General features: G+C 41.6%; 1 protein-coding gene across 1 annotated transcript in view; it reads right to left on the reverse strand.

Annotated features, from left to right (window-relative positions):
* Window positions 1-1163: 1163 nt before the first annotated feature.
* gcn1 (GCN1 activator of EIF2AK4) overlaps window positions 1164-26522 on the reverse strand; it is an 86006-nt gene continuing 60647 nt past the window's right edge. Inside the window, exons 42-58 of the mRNA XM_078421264.1 lie at window positions 25830-25972; window positions 23635-23752; window positions 22545-22760; window positions 20243-20407; window positions 18633-18794; window positions 18256-18348; window positions 15883-16026; window positions 15228-15497; window positions 14447-14560; window positions 12772-13002; window positions 11289-11482; window positions 9825-9939; window positions 9461-9557; window positions 7658-7806; window positions 3759-3866; window positions 2967-3185; window positions 1164-1578 (exon numbers count right to left, since the gene is read on the reverse strand). Coding sequence (XP_078277390.1) covers window positions 1453-1578; window positions 2967-3185; window positions 3759-3866; window positions 7658-7806; window positions 9461-9557; window positions 9825-9939; window positions 11289-11482; window positions 12772-13002; window positions 14447-14560; window positions 15228-15497; window positions 15883-16026; window positions 18256-18348; window positions 18633-18794; window positions 20243-20407; window positions 22545-22760; window positions 23635-23752; window positions 25830-25972 — 2664 coding nt within the window. The 3' untranslated portion in view covers window positions 1164-1452. The remainder of the gene's footprint in view (window positions 1579-2966; window positions 3186-3758; window positions 3867-7657; window positions 7807-9460; window positions 9558-9824; window positions 9940-11288; window positions 11483-12771; window positions 13003-14446; window positions 14561-15227; window positions 15498-15882; window positions 16027-18255; window positions 18349-18632; window positions 18795-20242; window positions 20408-22544; window positions 22761-23634; window positions 23753-25829; window positions 25973-26522) is intronic.

The following is a 26522-nucleotide window of genomic DNA, read 5'->3' on the forward strand; positions in this document are numbered from 1 at the left end:
TAAGGGTATTAAAGAAAGTATAGGTTTAAAGAAAGAGGAAGGTGATTTGAGGGGTATGGTTTTGCACAGAAATTGGTTGATATCTGGAACTTGAGTAAAAAACCCCACAAAGTGTTGGAGAAGCTCAGCAAATGCAACTTTTGTAGAGGGAAATGGACAGATGACATTTCAGGTCATGTCCCTTGTTTACTGCCCAAAACCTACCGTGAGTGCAACCAGAAAGTAGCAATTGGGAAATATCCCTGGAGCTATTCTCATCTTGCCGACTGAAGTCCATTGGTCGCATGAGTCTGTGTGCTCACCTATTTGTTATGGCCCAGAAAGAGGCCATTTGGCCTATTAGATCTATGTTTGCTCCCAGCAGAAGAATCCCAACAATCCCATTCCTCCTCTTATTTTCCCGTAAATTTTCAATTTATTCCCTCATATGCCCATCAACTCACCTTTGATTTTTTTTTGCCACTTACCTACATTAAAGGGAATGAACCTACCAGCATGTCAATGGGATGTGGGAGGAAACCCAAGCAACTGGCAGAAACGTTTGTGGTAATGAGAACGTTTCAACTCCATACAGACAATGCCCAAGGTCAGGATCGGAGCCAGGTCACTAGAGCCTTTGCAGCAGTACTAACTGCTGGACCACTGCATGCGTGTCTGGCTATGCGCATGCACACATCGATACGTAGGTCTGTGTGCACAAGATAAACAAAAAATGCTGGAGTAACTGGCGGGACAGGCAGCATCTCCGGAGTGAAGGAATGGGTGATGTTTCGGGTCGAGACCCTTATTCAGACTAGTCTGTGTCTGTGACCACATCTGCCAGCTCCGCGAGTGCATGTCGGTATGTTCCTATTTTTTGCATGCGCATCTGTCACACTGCAGGTGTCCTTATTTCCCTGCATGCACCTGGACCTCCCTGCACACATGGCATCCTCTATGCAGCACATATTCAAGTATATGCACTCACATGGGTCTGTCTGCACATGCTTGCTTCTGTACATCTGTATGTGCAGTGTCCATGTCTCCCCTGCACACACCATACTTGTCCCTGTACGTGTGCATGTCAACGTGCGTGCATGCGTGCAAACATAAGCTGAAGTGACTCCCAATAGAGGTAATTCACCAACCACAAAGGATGTTGAGTACAAGACCTTCAACCAGTTAAAGTTTTTATTGAATGATTACTTTTTTGGAAAACCTGAAGGCTGTTATTCTCTGGATCTTTACAAGCAGGTCTCTTGTTCTGCTGTTAACAGTTGTTAATGGCATTTCTTGGTGTGAAACCACAAATACCTCTATTCATTTTTCACACAATCCAAGTGCAGCAATACTCAATAGTTTCACGTCCAATTCCAACAGCCTGCCATAATGGTGACTGCACTTTCAAACAAGGTTAAAATTTAAACTTTTCACTTAAATTTATGCAGCAAAAATATCATTCAACTCTTCACATCATGTTAGGATTGTATCGTCGAGCTGTTCCAATGAGTCTACCTGGCTGGCCAGCTTCTTCAAGCTTCGTCTATAACTTTCAGTCAACAGATCCAGACTTGCAGTATCAAGAATTTTAGATATATTCTGGGTTAAAAGAAAATAAAAGTTTATTTTTCACTATTTACATTCACGTAGATCTTAAAATTCAAGAGGATTCCACAAGCTCAGCAGTAATTCATTTCCAAGTTAAAGTGACAAAGTAATATAAAGGAAAAGGCAAGCATTTATAAGAACAATATGAGTACACTGTCCCTTGAGTTCACTGCAGCATTAAGTATACTAGACACCACTTTCATGCCTGATTCTCACATGCTTTAAGTTTAATTGTCCAAAAGTCTATCAATTAAAACGAATAAACTCAGTGACTTAAATAGCTGTAGTCGTCTGAGGCCATCTAAAGATTTACCAGGGAATTTCTCATCTCAGTGCTTTGTGGTCAACCCTTTCCTCAACTATGCCTGCCAGAGGAAACAGCCTCCCACCATGAATTTGTTGGCATTCGTTATTACGAACTGCAGCAATTACAGATTAATCTTACTCACTCGCTATTTATAGGACTATTCCACAGGCCAGAAATGTATCCAGTGTGCTTCATTCACACTAGAGGCAGAGACTTGGTGGGAAAGATCAATGCTGCTGGGTATTTAACATCCCTTCTCATTCCTTTTGAGCATACAAATGAATGACAACCATGGTCAAGTAGAAAATGAATACGAGACCCATGGAATTCAGGGACAATTTAGAGAAAAAAATTAGAGTAAAGTACTCGCAGACTGGATGGGAATCTGAGAATCGAGACATTGGTTGCTTGTGGAAATGCCATAAAGTCACAACATGGGTGCAAGACTCTGGTCTGCTCAGGCGATCCTGAAGGAATGCAAGTATCAGCCTCCCCAACATGATAAAGGTCTACCCAAACTTACAATGCCAGAGTCACTGAGAGATATAGCATGAAAACAAGCTCTTTGGCACATCAAGTCCACAATGACCATCAAGCCTAACTTTTCCTCTAATCCCATCCTAAGCTATTTTTTTCCCCCAACATTCCCAGTAACTTCCCCCCACCAGATTATATCACTCACCTACACACTCAGACAATTTAAGGTGGCCAACTAACCAACCATTTTTTGTCATGTGGGAGGAAACTGGAGCACCTGGAAGAAACCCACATGGTCACAGGGAGGTTGTGAAAACTCCACACAGACAATACTGGAAGTCAAGGTTGAACCTGGGTCACTGGAGCTGATAGGCAGCAAGTTTAACTGCCATAATGCTGCCCCACTGAACTGACTGTGAATGATACAAACCTTTACCCGTGGCTCCATAACTGCATGGAAAGTTAACATTTGGTGAAAACCTTTGGAAGGAAGCTTTTAGATTTATCCAGCAGTGGCTCCAATTCAACAATATCTGGTAATCTCTTTCAAATATATTATTTTCAGACAGTAAAATCACAAGTGCATGCCACATACCTGATACAACTCTTCTCCTTCCCTTAACCTGAGGAGGCTGACAATGGCCTGTTCACTAAATACTCGCACACTGGTGTTTTTGTCCTTTGTATTATCAAGCAAGGCTTTCAGGATAGGTTTAATTGTCTGAGGGTCAAGTGGATTCAAAGTGTTTTTACTACACAACCAGACCATTTTCTCCGCCACCAGTTTCACGTCACTTGATGAATTCTGTAAATTCTGCAGAGTGAGAGTTTGTGTATAGATCAAAAACCATACGCAAGAGCACTCGAAAATAAAATATTTAACACTAATTGGATGAAAAAATATGACATGCCTGACTAGATTACAAACTCAGCAAATTTAATAATCTCCAATGATTGGACATTCCATCGATTCTCACAATTCAAGCATTCAGATCAGTTTCTCTCTTTCTTGCTCATATCCTCCTACAGATCGTTCTGCTATAGCACGATAGTTACGCTCCTAGGAAGCCTAGCGTTCTAGAAAGTCACACTACAGCAGATCTGGCTGCACTTGCCTTGAAAGCAAACTAACCTGTATGCTCCACCAGGTATTGTATTCCTAATGCCCTCTACCCCATTTTAAACCTGTTTTTTCTGCCCTTCTTCATTTTCTCTGCAACTTGTTTTATCCATAACATTTTCCAATTTCTGATCAAGGTTCATTAAACTAAGATGCTGATTCTTTCCCTTTTCATAGACGCTGCTTGACTGGTTGAGTACCTGCAGCAATTTCTAATTTTTTTCTAATCATTAACAACCGCACCGAAGAATGTTTGCAAGGTTTTACCTTCACCAGTAATGTGATGAGTTTTAGAGACACTGCTCCATCTTCTGTCTGTATTTGATACTTCATCAGGAATCCCAAGGCTCGGATTCCACTTGTAGTGATGGGAATCTACAAAAAAAAAACAAGGTTTCACTTTGCGTTGGTGATGTTGATGACTACCAAGATGTTCAAATTATATTATAACCGTACTTACTGCCATGAAATTTAGTCTTTAAAAAAAAATTAAAAGCAACTTTAAATAGCTCATCATTGCTGGATCAACGCCCACCTTTGCACACTGAGTCCCATTGTAACCAGTCATTTTAAATGAGCAGTTTTCAAGACAAGTTAATTTGTTGAGGAATTTGCAGAGTTGTTGCACCAGAAATCATTGGGGTTTTTTTGTCAAACTAAAAGAAAACATACAGGCAGAATTCCTATTTGGATAAAAGAGGATTGGGAAAGGTGGCGGGCAATTCAGTCGTGACCAAATAATTTGGAAATGTTTCTTATTGCATTTCATTCCAGAGAAAAATTTGCATAAGCCTGAAACAAAGGCATCCTACAATGGAACTTCCTCGAGGAACATAGAAAACCCACCTTGTAGAAAACCAACCCAAAATGGGAACAAATCAACATCTCTTGGGGGGGGGGGATAAATAGATTCTGATCAAATGTCACTGATGTGAACTGATAACTGTTTCTCTCTTCATAGATTCAGCCTGACCTGCTGAGTACATCCAGAAATCTAGCATCCGCAGTATAGTAAATTCTTATTAATCTGGTATTTATGAATCAGAATTCTCAAGCAACTGGAAAAGAAAAATTCTAGAATACTAAACAAATGAACAAAATCTTTTCAGAAAGGCAAATTTGAATATGATATCCTGGGTTCTTTGCTGACATTTTAGCTGGCATAGGTAAAAATGATTGCAACTTCATACATTAGAGATTTTCAGAACTTTTACAGGGTAAACAGTGAACATACAATAGTACCCTACAAAGAAAGGCCATTTCCCCCTTAATGTCAGTTTCAAACATGATGCAAAGTTAAACGCATCTCCTCTGTCCGTCTGCATGTGAACAATATGCCACGATTCCTTGCATATCACATGCCTATCCAAAAGGCTCTTAAAAGGCACTATCGTATCTGCCTCCACCATTTTATAGGCATTTTATATGGCAGTTTTTACCATATACGAGATGCACTGCAGCAACTCATCAATACTTCTTGGACACTACACTCCAAATAATAATCTGTACCAGTTAGACGAACAAAGGCAGCAAAGGCATGATTATATTGCCATTCATTCGCTCTTGCTGGGTAAAATCCCAGGAAGTTCCTCTCAACAGTGTTGTGGTATACTTTTGCCTCAAGGATTGCAGCAGTTGAAGACAGCAGCTCACCACCACCTTCTCAAGGGCAATTTGGGATAGGTAATTTAATATGAACCCCACATCTTTTGAATGAACGCACGTAAAAAAAAGCCTACATTTTCTCCTCTTCCACATTTGAGAGCTCGCACTATCACTTTAGTTACCTAATATTTCTAGCCACCATAAAGCCATCTTGAATTGAATTTAATAAACTTTATTAGCCAAATATGTATACCTACAAGGAATTTGCCTTGGTGCTTTGCTTGCAAGTAACAACACGATATACAATAGACAATTAAAAATAAAACATTATAATTTAAACATGTGAAGAATTAAATAAAATACCAGAGCAAAAGGAGGCTACAGACTTTTGGCTGTTGAGCAGAGCTACTGCTCGTGGAATAAAGCTGATATTATGTCTGGCTGAGGCATCTTTGACAGTCCGGAGTCGTCTTCCAGAGAGAAGTGCTTCAAAGAGTTTGTGGCCAGGGTGAGAGGGGTCAGAAATGATCTTGCCCGCTCGCTTCTTGGCCCTTGCAGTGTACAGTTCGTCGATGGGGGGAAGGTTGTAGCCAACAGCCTTCTCGGCTGATCGAATGATGCCTGCAGCCTCCGGATGTCATGCTTGGTGGCTGAGCCAAACCAGACCATGATGGAGAAGGTGAGGACAGACTCTATGATGGCAGTATAAAACTGGACCATCATTGCCTGTGGCAAGATTGTGTTTTCTCAGCTGCCGCAGGAAGTACATCCTTGGGCCTTTTTGACTGTGGAGTCGATGGCGGACTCCCATTTAAGGTCCCTGGAGATGATGGTTCCAAGGAACTTAAAGTCTACAATCAATTCCACTGTCTTAAGAGCATTGAGCTCCAGGTTGTTGCGATGGCACCAGGACGCCAGCTGTATCATTTCCTGTCAGTAGGCAGATTCCTCCCCATCCTGGATCAGTCCAATCAGAGTTGTGTCGTCCGCAAACTTGAGAAGGTTGACAGAGCTTCCTTTGTGTTCTCTTTTGTATTTATATTCTCTTCCCATTCTTTGCACTGTAGAACCTGTGCACTAACTATTCCCAGTCTGACAAAAAGCAATGAATCTGAAACCCTTACTCCCTCCACAGATGCCAAACAAATTGCAGGGCATTTTTAACATATTTTGTTTTTATTTCAGATCTCTATCACCTGCATTATTTTGCTTCTGAAATTACAAAATGAAAATGAGTATAATACCCCAAATTCCTCACAATGAACCAATGGATTGCATGCATACTTAGCAGTGCTGAGAGATTTGTTCTAAGAGATTATTTTTAACAGGTGAACCAAAAGGTTTGTACAGGAGAAAAAGATTTGCACTGAAAATACATTTGTGTAAATATACACTGATGAGTCAAGTCATTATGACCACCTGCCTAAATGCTGTTGGTCCTCCGTGTGCCGCCAAAACAGCGCCGACCCGCCGAGGCATGGACTCTACAAGACCCCTGAAGGTGTCCTGTGGTATCTGGCAACAAAACATTAGCAGCAGATCCTTCAAGTCCTGTAAGTTGCGAGGTGGAGCCGCCGTGGATCGGACTTGTCGATCCAGCACATCCCACAGATGCTCAATCGGATTGAGATTTGGAGAATTTGAAGGCCAGGGCAACACCATGAACGCTTCATCATGTTCCTCAAACCATTCCCGAACAATGTGTGCAGTGTGGCAGGGTGCATTAACCTGCTGAAAGAGGCTACCCTCATCAGGGAATACCATTGCCATTAAGATATGTACCTGGTCTGCAACGATGTTTAGGTAGGTGACACGTGTCAATTGACGCCCACATGAATGGCCAGATCCAGGGTTTCTTAGCAGAACAATGCCCAATGCATCACACTCCCTCCACCGGCTTGTCGGCTTCCCACAGTGCATCCTGGTGCCATCACTTCCCCAGGTAAACGGCGCACATGTACACGGCCATCCACGTGATCTAAAAGGAAACTGGACATCGGACCAGGCAACCTTCTTCCACCGCTCCAAGGTCCAGTTCCGACGCTCACGTGCTCAATGCAGGCGCTTTCTAAGGTGGACAGGGGTCATCATGGGCACTCTGACCGGTCTGCGGCTACCCAGCCCCATACACAGTAGGGTGCGATGCACTGTGTATTGTGACACATTCCTCCAGTGACCACCATTAATATTTTCTGTGACCTGTACCACAGGAAACCTTCTGTCGGTTCGGACCAGACGGGATAACCTTCGTTGCCCTCACGCATCGATGAGCCCTGGGCGCCCAACACCCCGTCACCGGTTTGTCCCTCCTCGGATCACTGTCGGTAGGTACTCGCCACTGCTGACCGGGAGCACCCCACAAGCCTTGCTGCTTTAGAGATGCTCTGACCCAGTCGTCTGGCCAAATGCATATATTTCATATGCATTTCATACACATATTAAGCAGCAGCTCCCGATGTGACTTCCCCAGATTTGTAGGCCCACCTGATATTCGGCTGTGGAATGAATAAACTGTAAATGTTGGTTTGACAAACAAAAGCAAAATGGGTTCCACTGCTTACCCGGTCAGCTGTAGCACTTGCGATAATCATGTCCAATATGCTTGAATTGTACTCGGGTGTACAAAGCTTGCTGGGAGCTGCTTTCATTGCAATCGAAAGGGCCACACTTCGTCCGTGTCTCACCATCCAGTCAATGCCAGATACATCGGCTGCAAATAAAGTTACGCAACGTCAATAATTGAACCTACACAGCCATTTTCCCCCAAGTGTAGGAAACACAAAACTCATAATCAGGCAAAAAAGTACAGTTATTACTTTTAAAAGTACAAGTATATTACCTGTAAAACATGTTCTTGATAATAAACCTTATAAATATTGTTGTAGTAACAAACTAGAAACAGTGATGGGAGTTTTGAGAGAGAACCAGCAGTGTGATTCAGAAGGATAGTAAGGGGCAACAGTTAGCAAGCCCACTTGTTACTTCTTGGCTTTTAAACATGTGGACGTTTTATTCTTCATATGGTTCCAAATGTGAAATACAAGTCAACTCCTATGTTGAATTTGAGATTTATTTTCAAATTTACTTTATGATTAATACAAATTGTGTGGGATTGAAAATAATTTAAAATAAAACAGTTTATTTTTAACAGCCCGAAATCGCAAGTTGTGTGAACAGTCAGATAATTCACTTTTCAAGAAACATAAAAGCTACATTTTCAAGAGTTTATTATCTTTAATTAATACCTCTGACCTTGGATTGTAGTAAACTATTTGAACTGATCGAAAGTGTGAAGTAAACTTGCATTAAACAGTATTTTTCACAAACTTTAAATCAGAATCTTGTGACACGGTACGGTACGGCACGGTAGCGCAGCGGTAGAGTTGCTGCTTTACAGCGAATGCAGCGCCGGAGACTCAGGTTCGATCCTGACTACGGGTGCTGCACTGTAAGGAGTTTGTACGTTCTCCCCGTGACCTGCGTGGGTTTATTCCGAGATCTTCGGTTTCCTCCCACACTACAAAGACGTACAGGTATGTAGGTTAATTGGCTGGGTAAATGTTAAAAAAAAATTAAAAAAATTGTCCCTAGTGGGTGTAGGATAGTGTTAATGTACGGGGATCACTGGGCGGCACGGACTTGGAGGGCCGAAAAGGCCTGTTTCCGGCTGTATGTATATGATATGATATGATACGATACATGTGCATTTTGCCAGAGGTCACTCTCTTCTCAAGAATAATGAATGTACAGAGACTAAAAGCCAGGATGAACATTCACCATAACAAACTCTGAATGTATAATTTCCATAAGCAGTTGTAGAAACAAGAGTTTATAATGGATGCAAAACCTCAGCATAAGGGAGCAATAGTGGGCTTGTCCCAATATCAGAAAGTATTGAAAGTATCATTTAAGTGTACAATAAAGGCACGTTATCATGCTATTTTGGCACTTAAGGTCTATTCAAGTTTCCTTATTTAAATCTATCTGCATCTGTCATAACCCCACTACTCCACCCCTGCCTCCCAACCCAATGTTTAATAAGTTCCAGTTGACTGCCTCTGTGGTATTTTCCTGTAATACCCCTGGTAATAGCTTATTTTCCACTTTTCTGGCTGCCCTCCACATGTGGAGGCATTTTTGGCCACCTATCTCCCAGAAAACTCATGATATAATAGGCTTCCATTGTGCAACAGAAGAGACACATCTAGTTCAGTCTTCCCTCAAGGTTGGAACATCTCAGTTCTGGTACAATCCTGGTGAATGGTGTCCTAACTCAGAACAATGCATAACATTCCAGATGTGGAGTAGCAAGCAACTGAAACCAATTCCTGACCGGCGCTACAGTCACATTGTTCATCGCTTACCCAAAAGGTGTTTTTTGAGAATTATACTGAGTTCATCATCTGGTAAATATAAACATAGTTCTCCTAAACAGCCAGCTGAAGCCATACGTGTGAGGTCCTGAGAGGAAGAAGACTCAGCCATTAGGGGATTATACAAGAAACATGCCAAAATACTAGACCATTATCACTCAATCCTCATAAATAGAACTACTGATACATTATATTTCTTAACCTATGTAAAATCATGTGCTTCTCAAATTGCTACTTCATATTCCATTTAGAGGCAGGTAAACATTCATTTAATGATGATCCATCATCTTTCTAGTTTACTGTGCACTATGTACAGTGAATCTAGTGTTTTCAACCTCTTCCAGATCTGCCATACCTCATCATGCCCCAGCATGCTTAACAACAGAGTGGTGATATTTTTCCGGATATTTCCATCGACCTTGGCACCAGCCCCCTGGATGACAAATCGCAGGGCCTGAAGTTGAGTCTCTCTAAAAGTAGAGACAGAGTCATAAAATGTTTCATTAAAATATTGAATTATGTAATTTTAATTAGAAAATTCTGATGAAATACAAGGCTTGAATAAAGAATATTCTAGATGTTATAATGTCCTTCCCAAGAGACAGTAAACAAAATGCTCAGAGTCCCATAGCACAGAAACAGGCCCTTTGGCCTAACTTGCCTACGCCCATTTACCCTCCTCCCAACTGCCCTTGTTTGGCCATATCCCTCTAAACCTTTCATATCTATGTACCTGTCAATATATATTTTAAGCGTTGTTATAGTACCTGCCTCAACTACCTCCGTGTGAAAAAGTTACCCCTCAGGCTATTAAATCTTTCTCTCTTCACTTTAAACCTGTGTCCTCTGGTTCTTGATTCCCCCCACTTTGGGTAAAGATTCTGCATTCACCCTATCTATTCCCCATAGATTTTATACACCTTTATAAGATCACCCGAGCCTCCTGCACTCCAAGGAGTAAAGTCGTAACCTGCTCCACTACCTTATAGCTCAGGCCCTCGAATCCAAGCAACATCCACATTAATCTTCTCTGCACACTTCCCAGCTTAACAACATCCTTCCTAGAGCAGGGTGACTAAAACTGAACACAATACTCCAATTGTGGCCTCAACAAGATGTTGTACAACTATAACATAACATCCCAACTTCCATACTCAATACCCTGATTGATGAAGGCCAATGTACTGAAAGCCCTCTTGACTACATTTTCTATCAGTGATGCCACATTCAGGGAACTATGTACCTGCACTTCTAGATCCCTTTGCTCCACAGCACTCCCCAGGGCCCCGCCATTCATTGTGAAGGTCCTGCCTTAGTTTGACTCCCCACTCTTGACACACTATTTCATCTCCACTTGCAAATAAATGGACTACCACCAGCAATAAACAGCATCTAATTAAGAAAGTACTGCCAAACAGATTCACACTCTTCTTTTTGAATAATTCTATCTGTAGACATTCCTTTGAATATATTACATACATTTGAATTGGTTTTACAGCTCCTCCTGCTCCACCGCACCAATACATTTATCTCGTCATGGCACAGATTGGTGTCCCCAAATGCTTAATGTTCAACTCATCTGGTATCAGGTTGCTACAGAGGAGGGTCCTGGCCACATAGATTTTAAGGGAATTCACTATTCATTTGAAATTTCTCAGAAAAAAAATGATTATTGCGACGTAACGCAACAGCAAAACCCATTTCTCCTTTTAACTTGTGGCAGGTATCACAAAATGCTGGAATTACTCCAGCATTTTGTGATACCTTCGATTTGTACCAGCATCTGCAGTTATTTTCCTATTTAACTCGTGGCACATACCTTACACTAGAATCATCCGCATTTCGCACTAGATTCAGCAGCTCAGTAAACAGTGGGTCCACCTTGGTGTGAATAACAATCAGGTTTCCAAGAGCTTCAGCTGCTTTTAGGCGGACAGCACGATTTGTGTCGGACAGGGCTTTAGTGAAGGTGGTTTGAAGTTGTGGAAGGAAGGGCTTCAGGGCAATCCCCACCTAGACATCAAAATATATTCAAAAACCATGGCAATTAAATGAACGCCGAGTCAGCACTGGAAAGATACATTTCAGCCAGTAAAATCTCATTTAATTGTGCCTGGCTTAGCAATAGCCAAGCTACTCTATATACTACAGGCACATCAAAAATTACTCAACGTAATACATTAATTTCTGAGGTTAACAGAAGAAGTTGTAGTTTTCTATATGTGCGACGAGACAGAGAATCACTTTCTAAGGATTCTAAGAGTTTGCTCTGCTAAACATGCAAAAATCATTAACTATACCACACAGGTTTTGATGAGAGATACTATTGATAGATGGGTCCAGGATAAAATATTCTGTGTCCGAGTCAGAAAAGCTCAACACTGTGCTCTGATCACTCGGAGGGATAACACTGTAGGTCATGATCATTCACTAAGATTTTCATTGGCTTTGAATTGAAGAAGACTGCTGCAACATTTTGGCATAAGAGGACCTGGTACGTCCCCTGTTCAACAAGGTGCAAGGTTATCTCTGTTGAGAATTGACTAGGTTTCACAGAAAAAAGGAGCGAAGTTGAACAATCTATTCACAAAAATAGGAATAATGTAACCGTTAAGTAAACAGCAGGAACGGTTTATATGTGTGGCTTCATTATATTCTGATACCAAACCTGATCATTGGTTTGCTGGAATTGTTTGAAGGTGTCCAATGGTATATATATTGAACAGTACATGGTTTATGAAATGGGGAGGGAACATTATAAACTGAACGATTACTTTTGGCAAGATGCAAGTTCCACTCTTGGTAAAAGTTGTTGGATACACAAAGCAAAAGTTGGAAGGAGTCAAAGAGCAAGGAAGTAAAAAATTGTGAGACAAAAGGTTGCACATTATGATTAAATAAGCCATTCCAGGTAGATAAGCATATTGAGACTGTCCGCAAGAAGTCTGCAAAATCTGTTATCTTCTGATTTGTGGATGTCCTCAGTACAATGATAAAAAAAAATAATAATCTTTAATCAGGAGAGCTTTATTATCAATGTAAAATTTTCAAACAAAAAACAATACATTTCTATTGATCTATTTCATGAGGTAAACATATTTCCACCTTTCTCATTTATACTCAGAATACTTTGTTGCTCCTACTGTAAACGTTTAGAACTAAATCTTGTGTAAAATCTTCATTCTTTAGGACAACACTTTCTTTATACATGTAGGACAAGTGGGGTGGGGCAGGGGATCAGTGAGAAAGCAAAATGGAAAAATGACAGGGAAGTGTTTTGCATTCAAGGCCTCAGTTCTTACCTTACTGAGCAATAAACTAAGGGTGTCGAGGAGTGCCACCTTCACATTCCAGCTGAACCGATCGCCCAAGATACGGATTAAAGGTCCAGTGATGTTCACCACTGATGGCTTCAGTGCTTCAGCAGAAGTTAGCTTGATTACAAGTCCGAGGGCTTTGGCAGCTTCTTCCTTCTGCTCTGGGCTTCCGGTCAATACACCCTCTCGTAGAATGGGCAGGATCGACGTAACACCCTGTGATAACATGCTGCATTGAGTTGAGGCACCAAACGTTAACAAGATTTCGTCAACAAAACAACATTGAATATCCACTGTCCCTCGAGTAGATTCTTAATTAATTTTACATCATACAGGAGAGCATTTACAATTTTATCTCTTCCCAAGTCTCATCTCCTCTCACTTAACACTCCATAAGTTCAATACGACAGAAGCTGCTTCACTCTATTTTTAACCTGCAAATCAACTACTTCCAATTGCTTCTATCTTTTTATTTGCACCCTGAATCACCAACAACAAGAGGAAAGCCCCCGATCCTTGGACAATCGTCAGCTGACCAACGACCTGAACGAGTTCCACTGCAGGAGCACCACAAGGCTGCGTACTCTCCCCTCTCCTTTACTCTCTCTACACCAACGACTGCACCTCCACAGACTCCTCTGTCAAGCTTCTCAAATTTGCAGACGACACAACCCTGATTGGACTGATCAAGAACGGGGAGGAATCTGCCTACAGACAGGAAGTCTGTAGGCAGATGTCCTGGTGCCATCGCAACAACCTGGAGCTCACTGCTCTTAAGACAGTGGAATTGATTGTAGACTTTAGGAGAGCTCCCACTCCCCTCCCCCCACTCACCGTTAACAACACCACAGTCACATCCGTGGAGTCATTTAAGTTCCTTGGAACCATCATATCCAGGGGCCTTAAATGGGGGGGCCACCATCGACTCCAGTCAAAAAGGCCCAACAGAGGATGGACTTCCTGCAGCAGCTGAGAAAATACAATCTGCCACAGGCAATGATGGTCCAGTTTTATACTGCCATCTGTCCTCACCTTCTCCACCATGGTCTGGTTTGGCTCAGCCACCAAGCATGACATCCGGAGGCTGCAGCGCATCGTTCGATCAGCCGTGAAGGTTGTTGGATGCAACCTTCCCTCCATCGGCAAACTGTACACTGCAAAGGCCAGGAATCGAGCGGGTAAGATCATCTCTGACCCCCCTCATCCTGGCCACAAATTCTTTGAAGCACTTCCCTCCGGAAGGCGACTCCGGACTGTCAATGAAGCCACAGCCAGACATAAAAACAGCTTTTATTTTCCCCCACGGGCAGTAGCTCTACTCAACAACCACAAGTCTGAAGCCTCCTTTGGCTCTGGTATTTTAGTTCATTCTTCACATGTTTAAATTATAATGTTTTATTCTTAATTGTTTACTGTATATCGTGTTGTTACTTGCGAGCAAGGCACCAAGGCAAATTCCTTGTATGCATACATACTTGGCTAATAAAATTTATTCAATTCAATTCAAATATTGATGCAGCAATTTATTAAAATTTCTTCTTTGGTAGCAGCAACATTTCTGCACAGCTTTTGGCACTGTCAAAATATAATGAACAAAAACATTCCTGGAGAATGTGCCATTTCCCAGTGACCCATTGATTTAGGTCAAACATTTTCTTACTTTCTTGGGAATGCAGAATCCTCTTAAGTGGTTGTCTCTGGCCTCTGCTGCTGCTGCACGGATGTCTCTGTACAGATCATCCACAAGTGATAGTTGGCTTCCAGCATCCAACTTCTAATATAGGAGAAAGAAAAATGATTAAAAAATAAAGTTTGCTTGCAGAACTTTACATCCAAATAAACATCATAAAAAAACCATAGCCTCATTATAACTTATAAATATAATTTCACTTTTGCAGCAAACTGGATAATGAATCACCTATCAAATCCATCTATGAATGTACATTGGACTGACATTTGGTGGCACAGGTGAATGACTGCAGTCTGTGGGTGCTCTGTGCCTGGCCCAATCTGGTCTGGCCCAGAGTACAGTGCACCTTGGCAGCGACAGGGCCTTGAAGTGGAAAACCCCATTCCCTGACAGGTCTGGCAAATGGCAAAGCCATGTCACCTGTTTTACCATCTTTCAACGCTGTCAGGGACTTTTAATTATTCTGAATATCTTTGACTATTGCAAACCATTTTCAAAATGATTATAATCGAAAACTTAAGTTACAAAACACATGAAATTAACTAAACCCAAGTCCTAGAACATAGCAACAGGACATATCAAAACCTTTGGAACCTTTATAAAGTACTGCAGGCATTTCCTAGCAAATTCTAAGTCACTGTCTTGAAGGCAGATGAATAATAATTCTTCTTAAAACTGCAAAGCTTAGTGTAATTTATGATACATACGACTCAGCAGGGCATCCTATCCTCCATGTACAGAGATAAAGTACCTTGGTTATTGCATTCAGAGCATCCCAACTCTCATTCAGGACAGTTTCATCAGAGTCATTGAGTAGCCTGATCAAGCCAGACATCAGGTTCTTGACGTGGCCAAAGTAGTCGGCCTTGGTCTTTGAGCAGTAAATATTGAGGATTGTTGCTGCAGCTTTCCGCATCCCGACATCCGAATTCCTTGTTGCTTCCAGAAGGTCATCTAGAATTACTCTTTGCCCAATTTCATCTCCCACAGACAAAATTACTGTCTGACAGTTAGCCAGTTCCTGCAAAAATAGGAAATATCTCAATAGTGCATTTCTGAAAGGCGACAACAGTCACAGGCAATGGAAGTCAATGATGACGGTGTCCAACACACAGCAGTCATTCTGGATCTAGATTATAAGCAATATGAATATATTAGGACAAAACATGCTAAAGATACAAATCCATTATTTAAATCTTTAAGTACCATTATTTCATTTAAAATGTTGAGGATGTCTGACTCATATTGAACTGTCAAAGAATTTCAAAAATAACCTTTGCGCATTCATAGATGCCCAATGAAATAAAGGACAGTGTGCTCATTAAGGGTAACATTAAGTCATTCAGTGACAGTGCTCACAGCTTCCATTGATGTGCATTTGCTGCAATTTCCCTGCAGATTCTCACCTCTTGTGCTTCATCAGTTCCTATCTTGTTCTTCAGTGCCGTCATGACAGCAGGTAGGATCACATTGAGGTGACGTGTCAATGCATCACCTGCCACTGAAGACAGGAATGCGAGCACCTTCGTGTTCACTGGTGGTGTTATAAGCTAAAGAACAAGAAAAGCAGAGGGGTTGACGAGAAACATTTTTATTGTTTTGCAAGATTCTAAATCAAATGACTAATTTGGAACACCCAACACACATTGGTACCATTTAATATATCAAGAGGATTACTTTGGGAAGGGTCAGGGATAAAGACCGGAATCATAACTAGAGCAACGAGTGTGATCTGTTGAAAGATCACTGATCTGAAAAGTTAATTCTCTTTCAGCTCTCATTAATGATGTCCAACCTGCTGTGCATTGCCAGGTTCTTCTGTTAGTTTTTGGAGGACCCATTTTATTTTGTTTTATTTTCTGTAAAAACATTCTGCATTCTTCGGCATCTTCATTTTTAAAAACAATTGAAAATTTCTGCCATTCAACAAGCAAACACTGGGAGGAATAATAAATTTGGATACCCTAGACTGAAACTGTGGTAGTGGGAAGAAACTATGCTTCCTTTTCATATTATGGCGCTGACGGCTATCAACCTCTCATGACCATGACAGGTCATAGCTGAGTAATTCCACTAGTTTCAATAGACAATAGGTGCAGGAGGAGGCCATTCGGCCCTTCGAGGTAGCACCGCCATTCAATGTGATCATGGCTGATCATTCACAATCAGCACCCCGTTCCTGCCCTCTCCCCGTACCTCCCGACTCCGATATCATTAAGAGCTCAATCTAACTCTCTCTTGAAAGCATCCAGAGAATTGGCCTCCACTGCCTTCTGAGGCAGAGAATTCCACAGATTTACAACTCTCTGAAAAAGTTGTTAAGATGTGAAAAAGTTTTTCCTCATCGTTCTAAATGGCCTTTATTCTTAAACTGTGACCTCTGGTTCTGGATTCTCTGACCTTTTCCCCTCTCTTCATCTGGGTTATGATCAACTATACATACAAGTGAATGCGATGATAAACAAACTCCTTAGCAGTTTATCACACATCCGGGCAGCACGGTGGAGCAGGGGTAGAGTTGCTGCCTTACAGCGCTTGCAGCACCGGTGACCCGGGCTCGATCTCGACTATGGGTGCTGTAGGAAAATAACTGCAGATGCTGGTACAAATCGAAGGTATCACAAAATGCTGGAGTAACTCAGCAGGTCAGGCAGCATCTCAGGAGAGAAGGAATGGGTGACGTTTCGGGTCAAGACCCTTCTTCAGACTGATGTCAGGGGGGCGGGACAAAGGAAGGATATAGGTGGAGACAGGAAGATAGAGGGAGAACTGGGAAGGGGGAGGGGAAGAGAGGAACTATTTAAAGTTAGAGAAGTCAATGTTCATACCGCTGGGCTGCAAGCTGGCCAAGCGAAATATGAGCTGCTGTTCCTCCAATTTCTGGTGGGCCTCACTATGGCACTTTAGGAGGCCCATAACAGAAAGGTCAGACTGGGAGCGGGAGGGGGAGTTGAACTGCTCAGCTACCGGGATATCAGGTTGGTTAAGGCGGACTGAGCGATGGTGTTCAGCGAAACAATCGCCGAGCCTGTGTTTGGTTTCGCTGATGTAAAGAAGTTGACATCTAGAGCAGCGGATACAATAGATGAGGTTGGAGGAGGTGCAGGTGAACCTGTCTCACATGGAAAGACTGTTTGGGTCCTTGGATGGAGTTGATGGGGGAGGTAAAGGGACAGGTGTTTCATCTCCTGCGGTTGCAGTGGAAAGTGCCCGGGGATGGGGTGGTTTGGGTAGGAATGGCCGAGTGGACCAGGGAATTACGGAGGGAAGGTCTCTGCGGAACGCAGAAAGGGGAAAGGATGGGAAGATGTGGCCAGTAGTGGGGTCCCGTTGGAGGTGACGGAAATGTTTTCATCTCTCTGGCTAGATTGAATGTGGTGGGATAGATAGCTACCATCCATTTGTTACGAGAGTCTCTCTCCAATGATGTTAAAGTACCAACTGCATTCTGCTTGCTTGTGATGTCCCAATACAAAATGATTAACACCTGGACCCTTGACAGGGCCTTCTATCCAAGATTAACTTACACCACACATTGTCTAAAACCTTCTTGCAGGATGACAATAATTACAAGTTTTAAGCCTCCCTAGATGAGTTATTGATGAATTATTCTCCTCTGACAAATAAAAAAACACCAGCTTTCAGAAACAATTACACTTTTCTTCTGGTAATTTCTGCTCAACATCTAAATAAAGAGCAGGTCAGAATGTGGGAGCACTCTGGCACACATTTTGATGTATGGCCAGCTTTTCTTAAATGCTGGACTCCATGTGATGTACCTTTGGCACGAGGTAAGGAAGGACAACTCGACTCTTTACTCCCATCACTTGCTTCAATCCATCGAGAGCAAATTCTGCCATTTCCACACCATTCTGCAATGGATAGAATAATCAATGATGTTGATTCATTCCCAACACAATCAACAAAGGCATAACAATTTGCATGTCTATGAACAAATGAATATCTAAAATGTCGCAAGATGGTTTACCGAAGACTTTACAAAATTCAGCATCTCACCAGATAGGAAATATTAGAAGAGGAAAAAGCAAGATTTTAAGCAGAGTTTAAGGAGAGAGGCAAATTTATTTAAGGAAGAAAGCTGGCAAAAGAATAAACATATCTTCACCAGGAGCCCCCCACCAACTCCAACACTTACAAGTTGCTCCAGCAAGTATGGAAGAATGTCATCAAGTGCTTGGAACCCAATTGTTGAGTGAAGCTGCTCAAATGTCTTAGAAGCAGCTTCTCGGACTACTTCAAGGGGGTCACAGAGAGCCTTCCGCACTGTGGGAACAAGAGACTCCGAGAAGACAAGTACCTGGAGGGAGAGGAGAGAAATAGTTACAATCGCCTATGTTCTGTATTCTGATTGAAAAATAAAATCTTATATTGGGTTGCAAAGCAAAATTCTCAGAAATAACACATGGGATAATGATTTTGTTTGAAGGGACAAAGGCTGTACCCTAGAAGGAAATCCCATCATATCAGCATGGGGAAGTTGGATCGAGAGCAGTGTGGTGGGAATCGCAGAATATAGAACAAGAGGTGAATTTGATGAGCATCATTAGATTGAAGAGGAAATGAGGGGAGATAGTAGCAGCTCCTGCAACTCCTCATACTTGATGCCAGAAACCATGGAGGAAGAATTACAGAGCGGCATCAAAGCTGAGGGGAGACCTCACAGAAATTCATAACAGTATGAGGGGCATATAGGGTACATAGCCAGAATCTTTCCCAGGGTGGAATTGTCAAATACTAGAGAGCATAGCTTTAAAGTCAGAGTGAGCAAGTTTAAAGATGTGGAGGGCAAGTTTATTATTTTTTTTTTTTTACATAGAGAGTAGTAGGTGCCTGGAACATACTGCAGGGGTGGATGTGGAAGCAGACACAATTATGGTATTTAGGATTTTAGATAGGCCGGGAATGGAGTGATGTAGTTCAGATGCAGGCAAAGGGAATTAGCGTAGTTTCCCATCGTGTTCAAAACAGATATCATGGGATGAATGTTCCTGTTTTGAGGAGCTTAAGATGTTAGAACAGAAACAAAGGTCATCCATGCATTCTAGTGTAGAATAATGCATTACTTGCGGAGATGAACAGGACGTGATATGTTTTCAGCCACGTAAACCAAAGAATGGTTCAACCAGTTGCCCACCTCAGAAAAACAAATCTAAATCCACAGGTAAAGCAAAAAAGGCAATTCCAAGGTAGAGACCAGTGTGAGGGAGTAATGACTTTACTTCCAAATAAAGATTAACATGCTCAACCCTGCTTTCCAACTTTAAGGTGGTCCTTATATTTACCTCGTTAACCAGTTTTATTCAATTACCCCAAAAACCTAAATGAGTGTAAATCCTTTCATAAGGTGTTGGAAACAAAGTCTTTGAATATAAGGTCAGGATAGATAGTGATCTCAGATTAACAGACAAGCCCAAATTTGGCAATTTGGACGAGTTGGGCTGAATGGTCTGTTTCCATGCTGTGTGCTCTGAGAGCATGATAAATTGAAGTGGAGGTTAAACGAGAGGACAAGAGGTTGTTCAATGCAAATATGAATGTGATGCCATCATCTTTGTTCCATCTTCTGCTAAAATTCATTGGTTCAATTAAGGTTTATATTATGAGTCAACAGTTTAGCTGACTCACATCTCTCTCCCCATGGAAGTTACGGCTCTTCCCATCCCCCGTGCAAGACCTCGAGGTCTTTGAAGAGGGGAAATAGGGTGAATACATATGATGACAAACTCAATGTGATGAGATACTTACTGCATCTTTGCTGGTGGATTTCATGATCTCACTGAGACCGATGCAAACACCCTGTCTCTCATCACTCTTCTCTGATTTTAACCCTGCTTCCAGGATGGGAATAATTTCGGGCAAAATCTTCTCCCCAAGCTTCCGCACAAGGTCACCCAACGTCCTTGCAGCAATCTGTAGGCAGAAGTCAGAGAAGATGTCAATACAAAACCTTGCAAACACCTGAGCTCGATAAATAAAACGTTAAAACAGGCAGCCAGTTTTCAAGTGATTAAACCGCTCCATATAAACCATATTACACAGTTTGAAGAAGGGTCTCGACCCGAAACGTCACCCATTCCTTCTCTCCAGAGATGCTGCATGACCCGCTGAGTTACTCCAGCATTTTGTGTTTACCTTCGATTTAATCCAAGGTATCAATTTCCATGCTTAAGAACACTCATATCCATCTGTACACCAAAACTCTGGTTTCTCTTCCCAATATTCTGCTTTTCTATTCTTCTTGCCAAAGTAAATAACGTCACGTACCCCATATTGGACTCTGTCCATCAATTTTTTTGCCCAACTGCTTAACCCTTTTCCTTTTGCTTTGTCTCACAAGTTTCCATCCTACCTACTATTTTCTCTTCAGCAAACTTGACAAGCCATTCAACTTCTTTATCTGTCATTAATACTGGTTTTCTACTATTAAGTCAGTTCACTAATATAAACTATTACGGCAACTATGAATGGAAAACAGTCCATTGGCAACAAGTCTATTTTTGTTGTTAATTTTGTTATTATCCGTGATTTCCAGAGCATTTGTGCATTAACATTTTGTGATATCTAATCAAATGCCTTGTGGAAATCAAAATGCACGACATCTGCTGATTACCTCGATTCTCCCTGGTTGTTACACATTCAAGGAACACTAAAAGTCGGGACAGCAGAAACCCGGGTTCAATCCTGACTTGAGGTGTTGTTTGTCCGGAATTGCATGTTCTCCGTTACTGTGTGGGCTTCCTCCAGGTGCTCAGGTTCCCTCTCACATCCCCAAAAACATGCCTGTTTGTAAGTTAATTGGCCTCTGTAAATTGCTCCTTGTGTTAGGTGTAGATGAGAAGTGGAATAACATAGAACTGGTATGAACAGGTGATCAATGGTTGGCATGAACCCGATGGGCTGAGGGCTTGTTTCTATGCTGTATCTCTAATCTAAAAATAAACTAATACATCTTTTAAACTCAATTTCTCAATTTTTGGTTGCATTCTTTGGATATTTATGGTGTTACCCCAGACAGTAAACATTTTTGCAACTCATTGAATTTTTTAGCATGCCCAAACAGAAGATTGGGATTCTTCTGTGCAACAGCTTTGAGTCTGAATATCCATAATTAATATTTCAGCCGAAGTGCACCTTATTTATACTGGCTTGATGAACCCTCAGTTCCAAATGTGCTCCTATCCCAGGAGTTACGTTGGATAATGTAAGCAGTGACTGTCACGCAAGTGCTTCAGCTGTTTTACAACTGTTGGATTGTCATATTTAATGGTACCAGGTTGCTGGCTTTTCTGCAATGTTTCCCTGACCCAGTTTTTTTGATTGCTTGATATACCCAAATACTAAGCTGTAAGAGTTTAGTAATATAGCTACTTGTCAACAAATTCCACAATCTAATGATTTTGAATTAATGCCAATGTATAACATAATGAGAATTATATTTATTTTCAAAGAGAATCAATACTTATTTGTTTCTTTTACCTTTTGAGCACTGTTTACAACGTGATTCAGCTTGTGTGCCATAAATTGGATTCGTTTTTAAATCTGATGTCATGCTAGGATTGATGCACGATTATATCTAACCAGTTCAGATTGTATTCAGCTCTAATTTCAGAATGGTTAGACAAGGACAGCAGCAAAAGGGATTTTGCTTTCATCATTTGTTTCATATTTCCGTTAAAACAAAGAAGGCCAGTTTGGGCCATCGAGTCTACACTGTTTCTACAGAGTAATCCTATTTCCCCCACTAATTTCTACTACACACCTACCCTACACATCAATACCTGCTGTCTTTCAGATGTCCGACGAAGCTGAAACACCCAGTGGATACCCACACAGCTACAGCTAAAGTGGTAACAATGCACATAGCCATTACTGGAATTCAGTCACAAACCTGGCTCACCAAAATTATGAAACAACAGCTATATTCACTGCCATTGTAATATTTTCCATGTATTGTTTATGATGCTGATTATGCGACGTTGCATTATCTCTGTAGACGTCACTTCTTTGCATCTTCTTGCCTCCAATGTCATTCAATGTTTGAACTCACCGTTCTCTTGTCAGGGCAGGTGCTGGCCAAGAAACCCAGCAACAGTGTGAAGAGCGTTGGCAATATCTCCCGCAGAGTGCGTGGGGTATTAGACACTACAATTTTCCAGACGTGCAGCGAGGCCTGACGCACCACGAGCTGTGTGTCGGAGCGGCCCATGTAGAGCCCAGCCAGTACACGATTCCGCCTCTCCGCCCCAAGCGCACCAATTATAGCCTAAAGGAATAAAACATCACATTATATTCTACAAAATGCACCCTGATATATTAAATCATACCCAATTTATACAGAGATCCAATTCAGTCAGCTCAGTCAGACTGTGCCTATGTTCATGTTCCATAAAAATCTTTCTCAATCCCATCCTGTCAAAATTTGTTGTTCTCCCTTATAAAGTCATATTCATTTCAGGTCCCATTGGACCCATGCAAGCCTCTATCATCCCCATGATAACAACTTCCACATTCTTACCACAATAGACAAATGTTTTTTTCAGATTGCTCTTTAAATTTATTATCCACCGTTTTATTTATGAGCCTTAATTTTGGACTCCTCATAAATGGAATTATCTTCACTTACGTAACCAAATAGTTTCATTATGAAGATTTCTATCAGGGACACACCCAAGTTAAGTGAAGGATTCCAGTCTGGTCAGTTTATGTAGGATCCATTTAAATAGCATCTCAGGGCCAGGTCACAAATCCACTGACGGAAGACTCTTCACAGGGGTAGTAAGTGGACCCAGCAGCTAAGGCAACCTACAGACTGCCAATGAAGCCAACCATGAAAGACATGACAACAAAACGTGTGAAATGGATCCAAACCAACACTTTAACACAGTTTTAATATTAAGGGAATCAAGGGATATTAGGTTGATGAATGTGGCAGTGTGGCACAAGGGAAAGGCATGAGTAGACAAAAAGCCCATTCCTGCTTTTATTTCTAAATGTCCCTGTAACACAGAGAGAGAGTCAGTTAAACTGAGGTACAGACCATGAATGATGCATATTTGTGCCCTTTCACTTTTTGGGGTTTTATCACTGTGAAGGCCCATAATAATAGATCATGTAACGTGACAATATGTGAGCTTCACCTTATTGGACTGGGCAGTGCCAAAATTGTCATCTTCTGAGGCAGTCTCTGTTGTCATCTTTCCAGTCACTCCTGACACGTGGAATAGCAAGTCTCCCAGCAACTGGACTGAACTGAACCTGAAAGTCAAAAGGAAGATCACCTTATATTGCCTTGACTGTTTTTAAAATAAAATTCAGCTTCCACCGAAAGAACCCTCATCTATACTGTGGATCAGATTGAGCTGGGATGTGGTTCAGTTAAGCAAAGGGTCTTAACAGACTTCTGCATGGAGAAAAAATCTCCTGTATACTGTTAAAGAAAGTAGGGGCAGCTGAAATAACATTACCCAAATCCTTTTTAATCAAAGGGTTAAAACAAATGGATATCTGCATGTTTCTGATTCAATTCATGCAATGACTATCAAGGAATACACTAAACCACAGATTTTATCATTTTAGCCTTGTTACAAATTGATTAAATTAATTGAAGGATACAGCATGGAAAAAGCCCTTTCAGCCCACCGAGTCCACACCAACTAGCGAACACTACTTCACACTAGTTCTATGTTACCGCACTTCCACTCCCTTGACACAAGGGGTAGTTTACAGAGGCCAATTCACCTACAAACCCGCATATCTTTGGGTTATGGGAGGAAACTGGAGCACCCGGAGGAAGAACCTGTAAACCACATAGACAGCACCCAAGGTCAGGAACAAACTCGGGTCTCTGGTGCTGTGCGACAGGAGGTCTACAAGCTGCACCACTCTGCTGCCTGAAAATCATGGAAACACAAAAGAGCATAGAATATCACAAGACATCAGAGGAGAAATAGGCCATACGACCCATTGATTCTGCGCTGCTATTCAAACGTGGCTGACCTATTTTTCCTTCTGAACCCCATTCTCCCGCCTTCTCCCTGTAACCTTTGACTCCAATACTAATCAACAACCTATAAATCTCTGCATTAAAAATATCCAATGACTTGGCCTCTGCTCCCGTGTGTGGCAATTTTTTTTCCCAGAGATTCACCACCGTCTGGCTAAAGAAATTCCTCCTCATCACCATTGCAAAGGTACATCATTTTATTGAGGTTTTGTGTACTCTGGTCCTAGACTCTCCCATTACTGGAATCTCTCCACATCCACTCTATCTAGGCCTTTCATTATTCGGTAGGTTTCAATTAGATAATATTATATTCCTTTATTCATCCCACACCGGGGATCACCCCTCATCCTTCTAAGCTGCAGTGAGTACAGGCCCAGAGCCATCAAACACTCCTCATATGTTAACCCAATCATCCCCGGGATCATTCTCATGCACCACTTCAGGATCGTCTCCGACACCAGCACATCCTTCTTCAGATATGAGGCCCAAAACTGCCCATATATGTTAATGACAATTTTGAGCACAATTTAAGAAAAGTATTTCAGATGCATGTTCCAGCTGCAGTTTGTGAGGAGTCAGATGAGGGTTTTTCTTGATTGAGTTTTTTGAGAAGGTGACGAAGCTGATTTTTGATAGGAGTGGATATTGTTTTATGGACTTTGAAGCATTTGACAAGGTTCTCTATGGTAAGCTGGTCCAGAAGATTAAGTAACATGGGATTCATGGTGAACTAGTAAATTGGATACAAAATTGGCTTGGTCACAGAAGACAAAATATGGTAATGAATGGGCATTTTGTCACTGGAGGTTGGGACCAGTGGTATTTTGTTGTTTATAACATACAGGTATATTAATGGTCTGGATGGAAATGCAAGTGGGTTCAATAGTAAATTTGTAGATGACATAAAAATTGGTGGATTTGTGGATAATGAAGGATTTCGATCAGTTGGAAATGGCAGATTGAGTTTAATCCAGACAAGTATGAGACGATGCATCATCTCATGCAAGCAGAATACGCACCGAAAATGGCAGGACCTTAAGGAGCATCATTATGCAGATGGATCTTGGTGAGCAAGTTGATAGCAGAGAGTATAAACAGTTCTTCACATTACCTTTACTCTTTTGGTTTTCAATGTAAACTTGTTCAAACATTAAAGCACACTGCACAAATCTCATGAAAGAGCTACAGCAAGATTTTCTCCACACCACTCCACCACCCACCACAGTATCAAAATTTATACCAGTCTATATTTGATTTTCGATAGTTTGATTGTTAATAGCCATGAGAGAACTTTAAAGATTGGTTTCTTGGGAAGAATGTTCACAGTACCTGATTCGCCAGTTATCGTCAAACAATCCCTGCTCCAGTTCTGGAAGCAAGAGTGCTATGGCGGTCTCTGCGTACATGCTGATAATTCGCTGTCCTGCACGTAGAGCAGTGTCACGAACAAATTCATTCTCATCTGCCAGAGCCTGTATGAAGAAATGGACACGCATTGATAAACTACACTATTTGCCTCTTACTGCCTTGATAGCATATTTATATTCTGGTCACTTCCTGGGAATTTACTGCAGGAGTAAACATATCGCACAGGAACTAATTCTACTTTAAAACCACTTAAAATAAATGCTTAATCAACAGTTTATCTAATTGTGTAGAGCTGTCAACAAACTACCGAAGATATGAAAGGCCTGGATAGAGCGGAAGTGGAGAGGATGTTTCCACTCGTGGGAGAGTCTCAGACCAGAAGACATAGCCTCAGAATAAAAGGACGTTCCTTTAGTAAGGAGATGAGGAAGAATTTCTTTAGTCAGAGAGTAATCAATCTGTGGAATTCATTGCCACAGAAGGCTGTGGAGGCCAAGTCAATGAATATTTTTAATGCAGAGATAGATAAGATTCTTGATTAGAACGGGTGTTAGGGGGAGAAGACAGGAGAATGGAGTTGAGACGGAAAGTTAGATCAGCCATGATTGAATGGTGGACTTGATGGACCGAATAGCCTGATTCTGTTCCTATCAC

The sequence above is a fragment of the Rhinoraja longicauda genome, chromosome 25 (genome assembly GCF_053455715.1).
Source record: "Rhinoraja longicauda isolate Sanriku21f chromosome 25, sRhiLon1.1, whole genome shotgun sequence".
Taxonomy (NCBI): domain Eukaryota; kingdom Metazoa; phylum Chordata; class Chondrichthyes; order Rajiformes; family Arhynchobatidae; genus Rhinoraja; species Rhinoraja longicauda.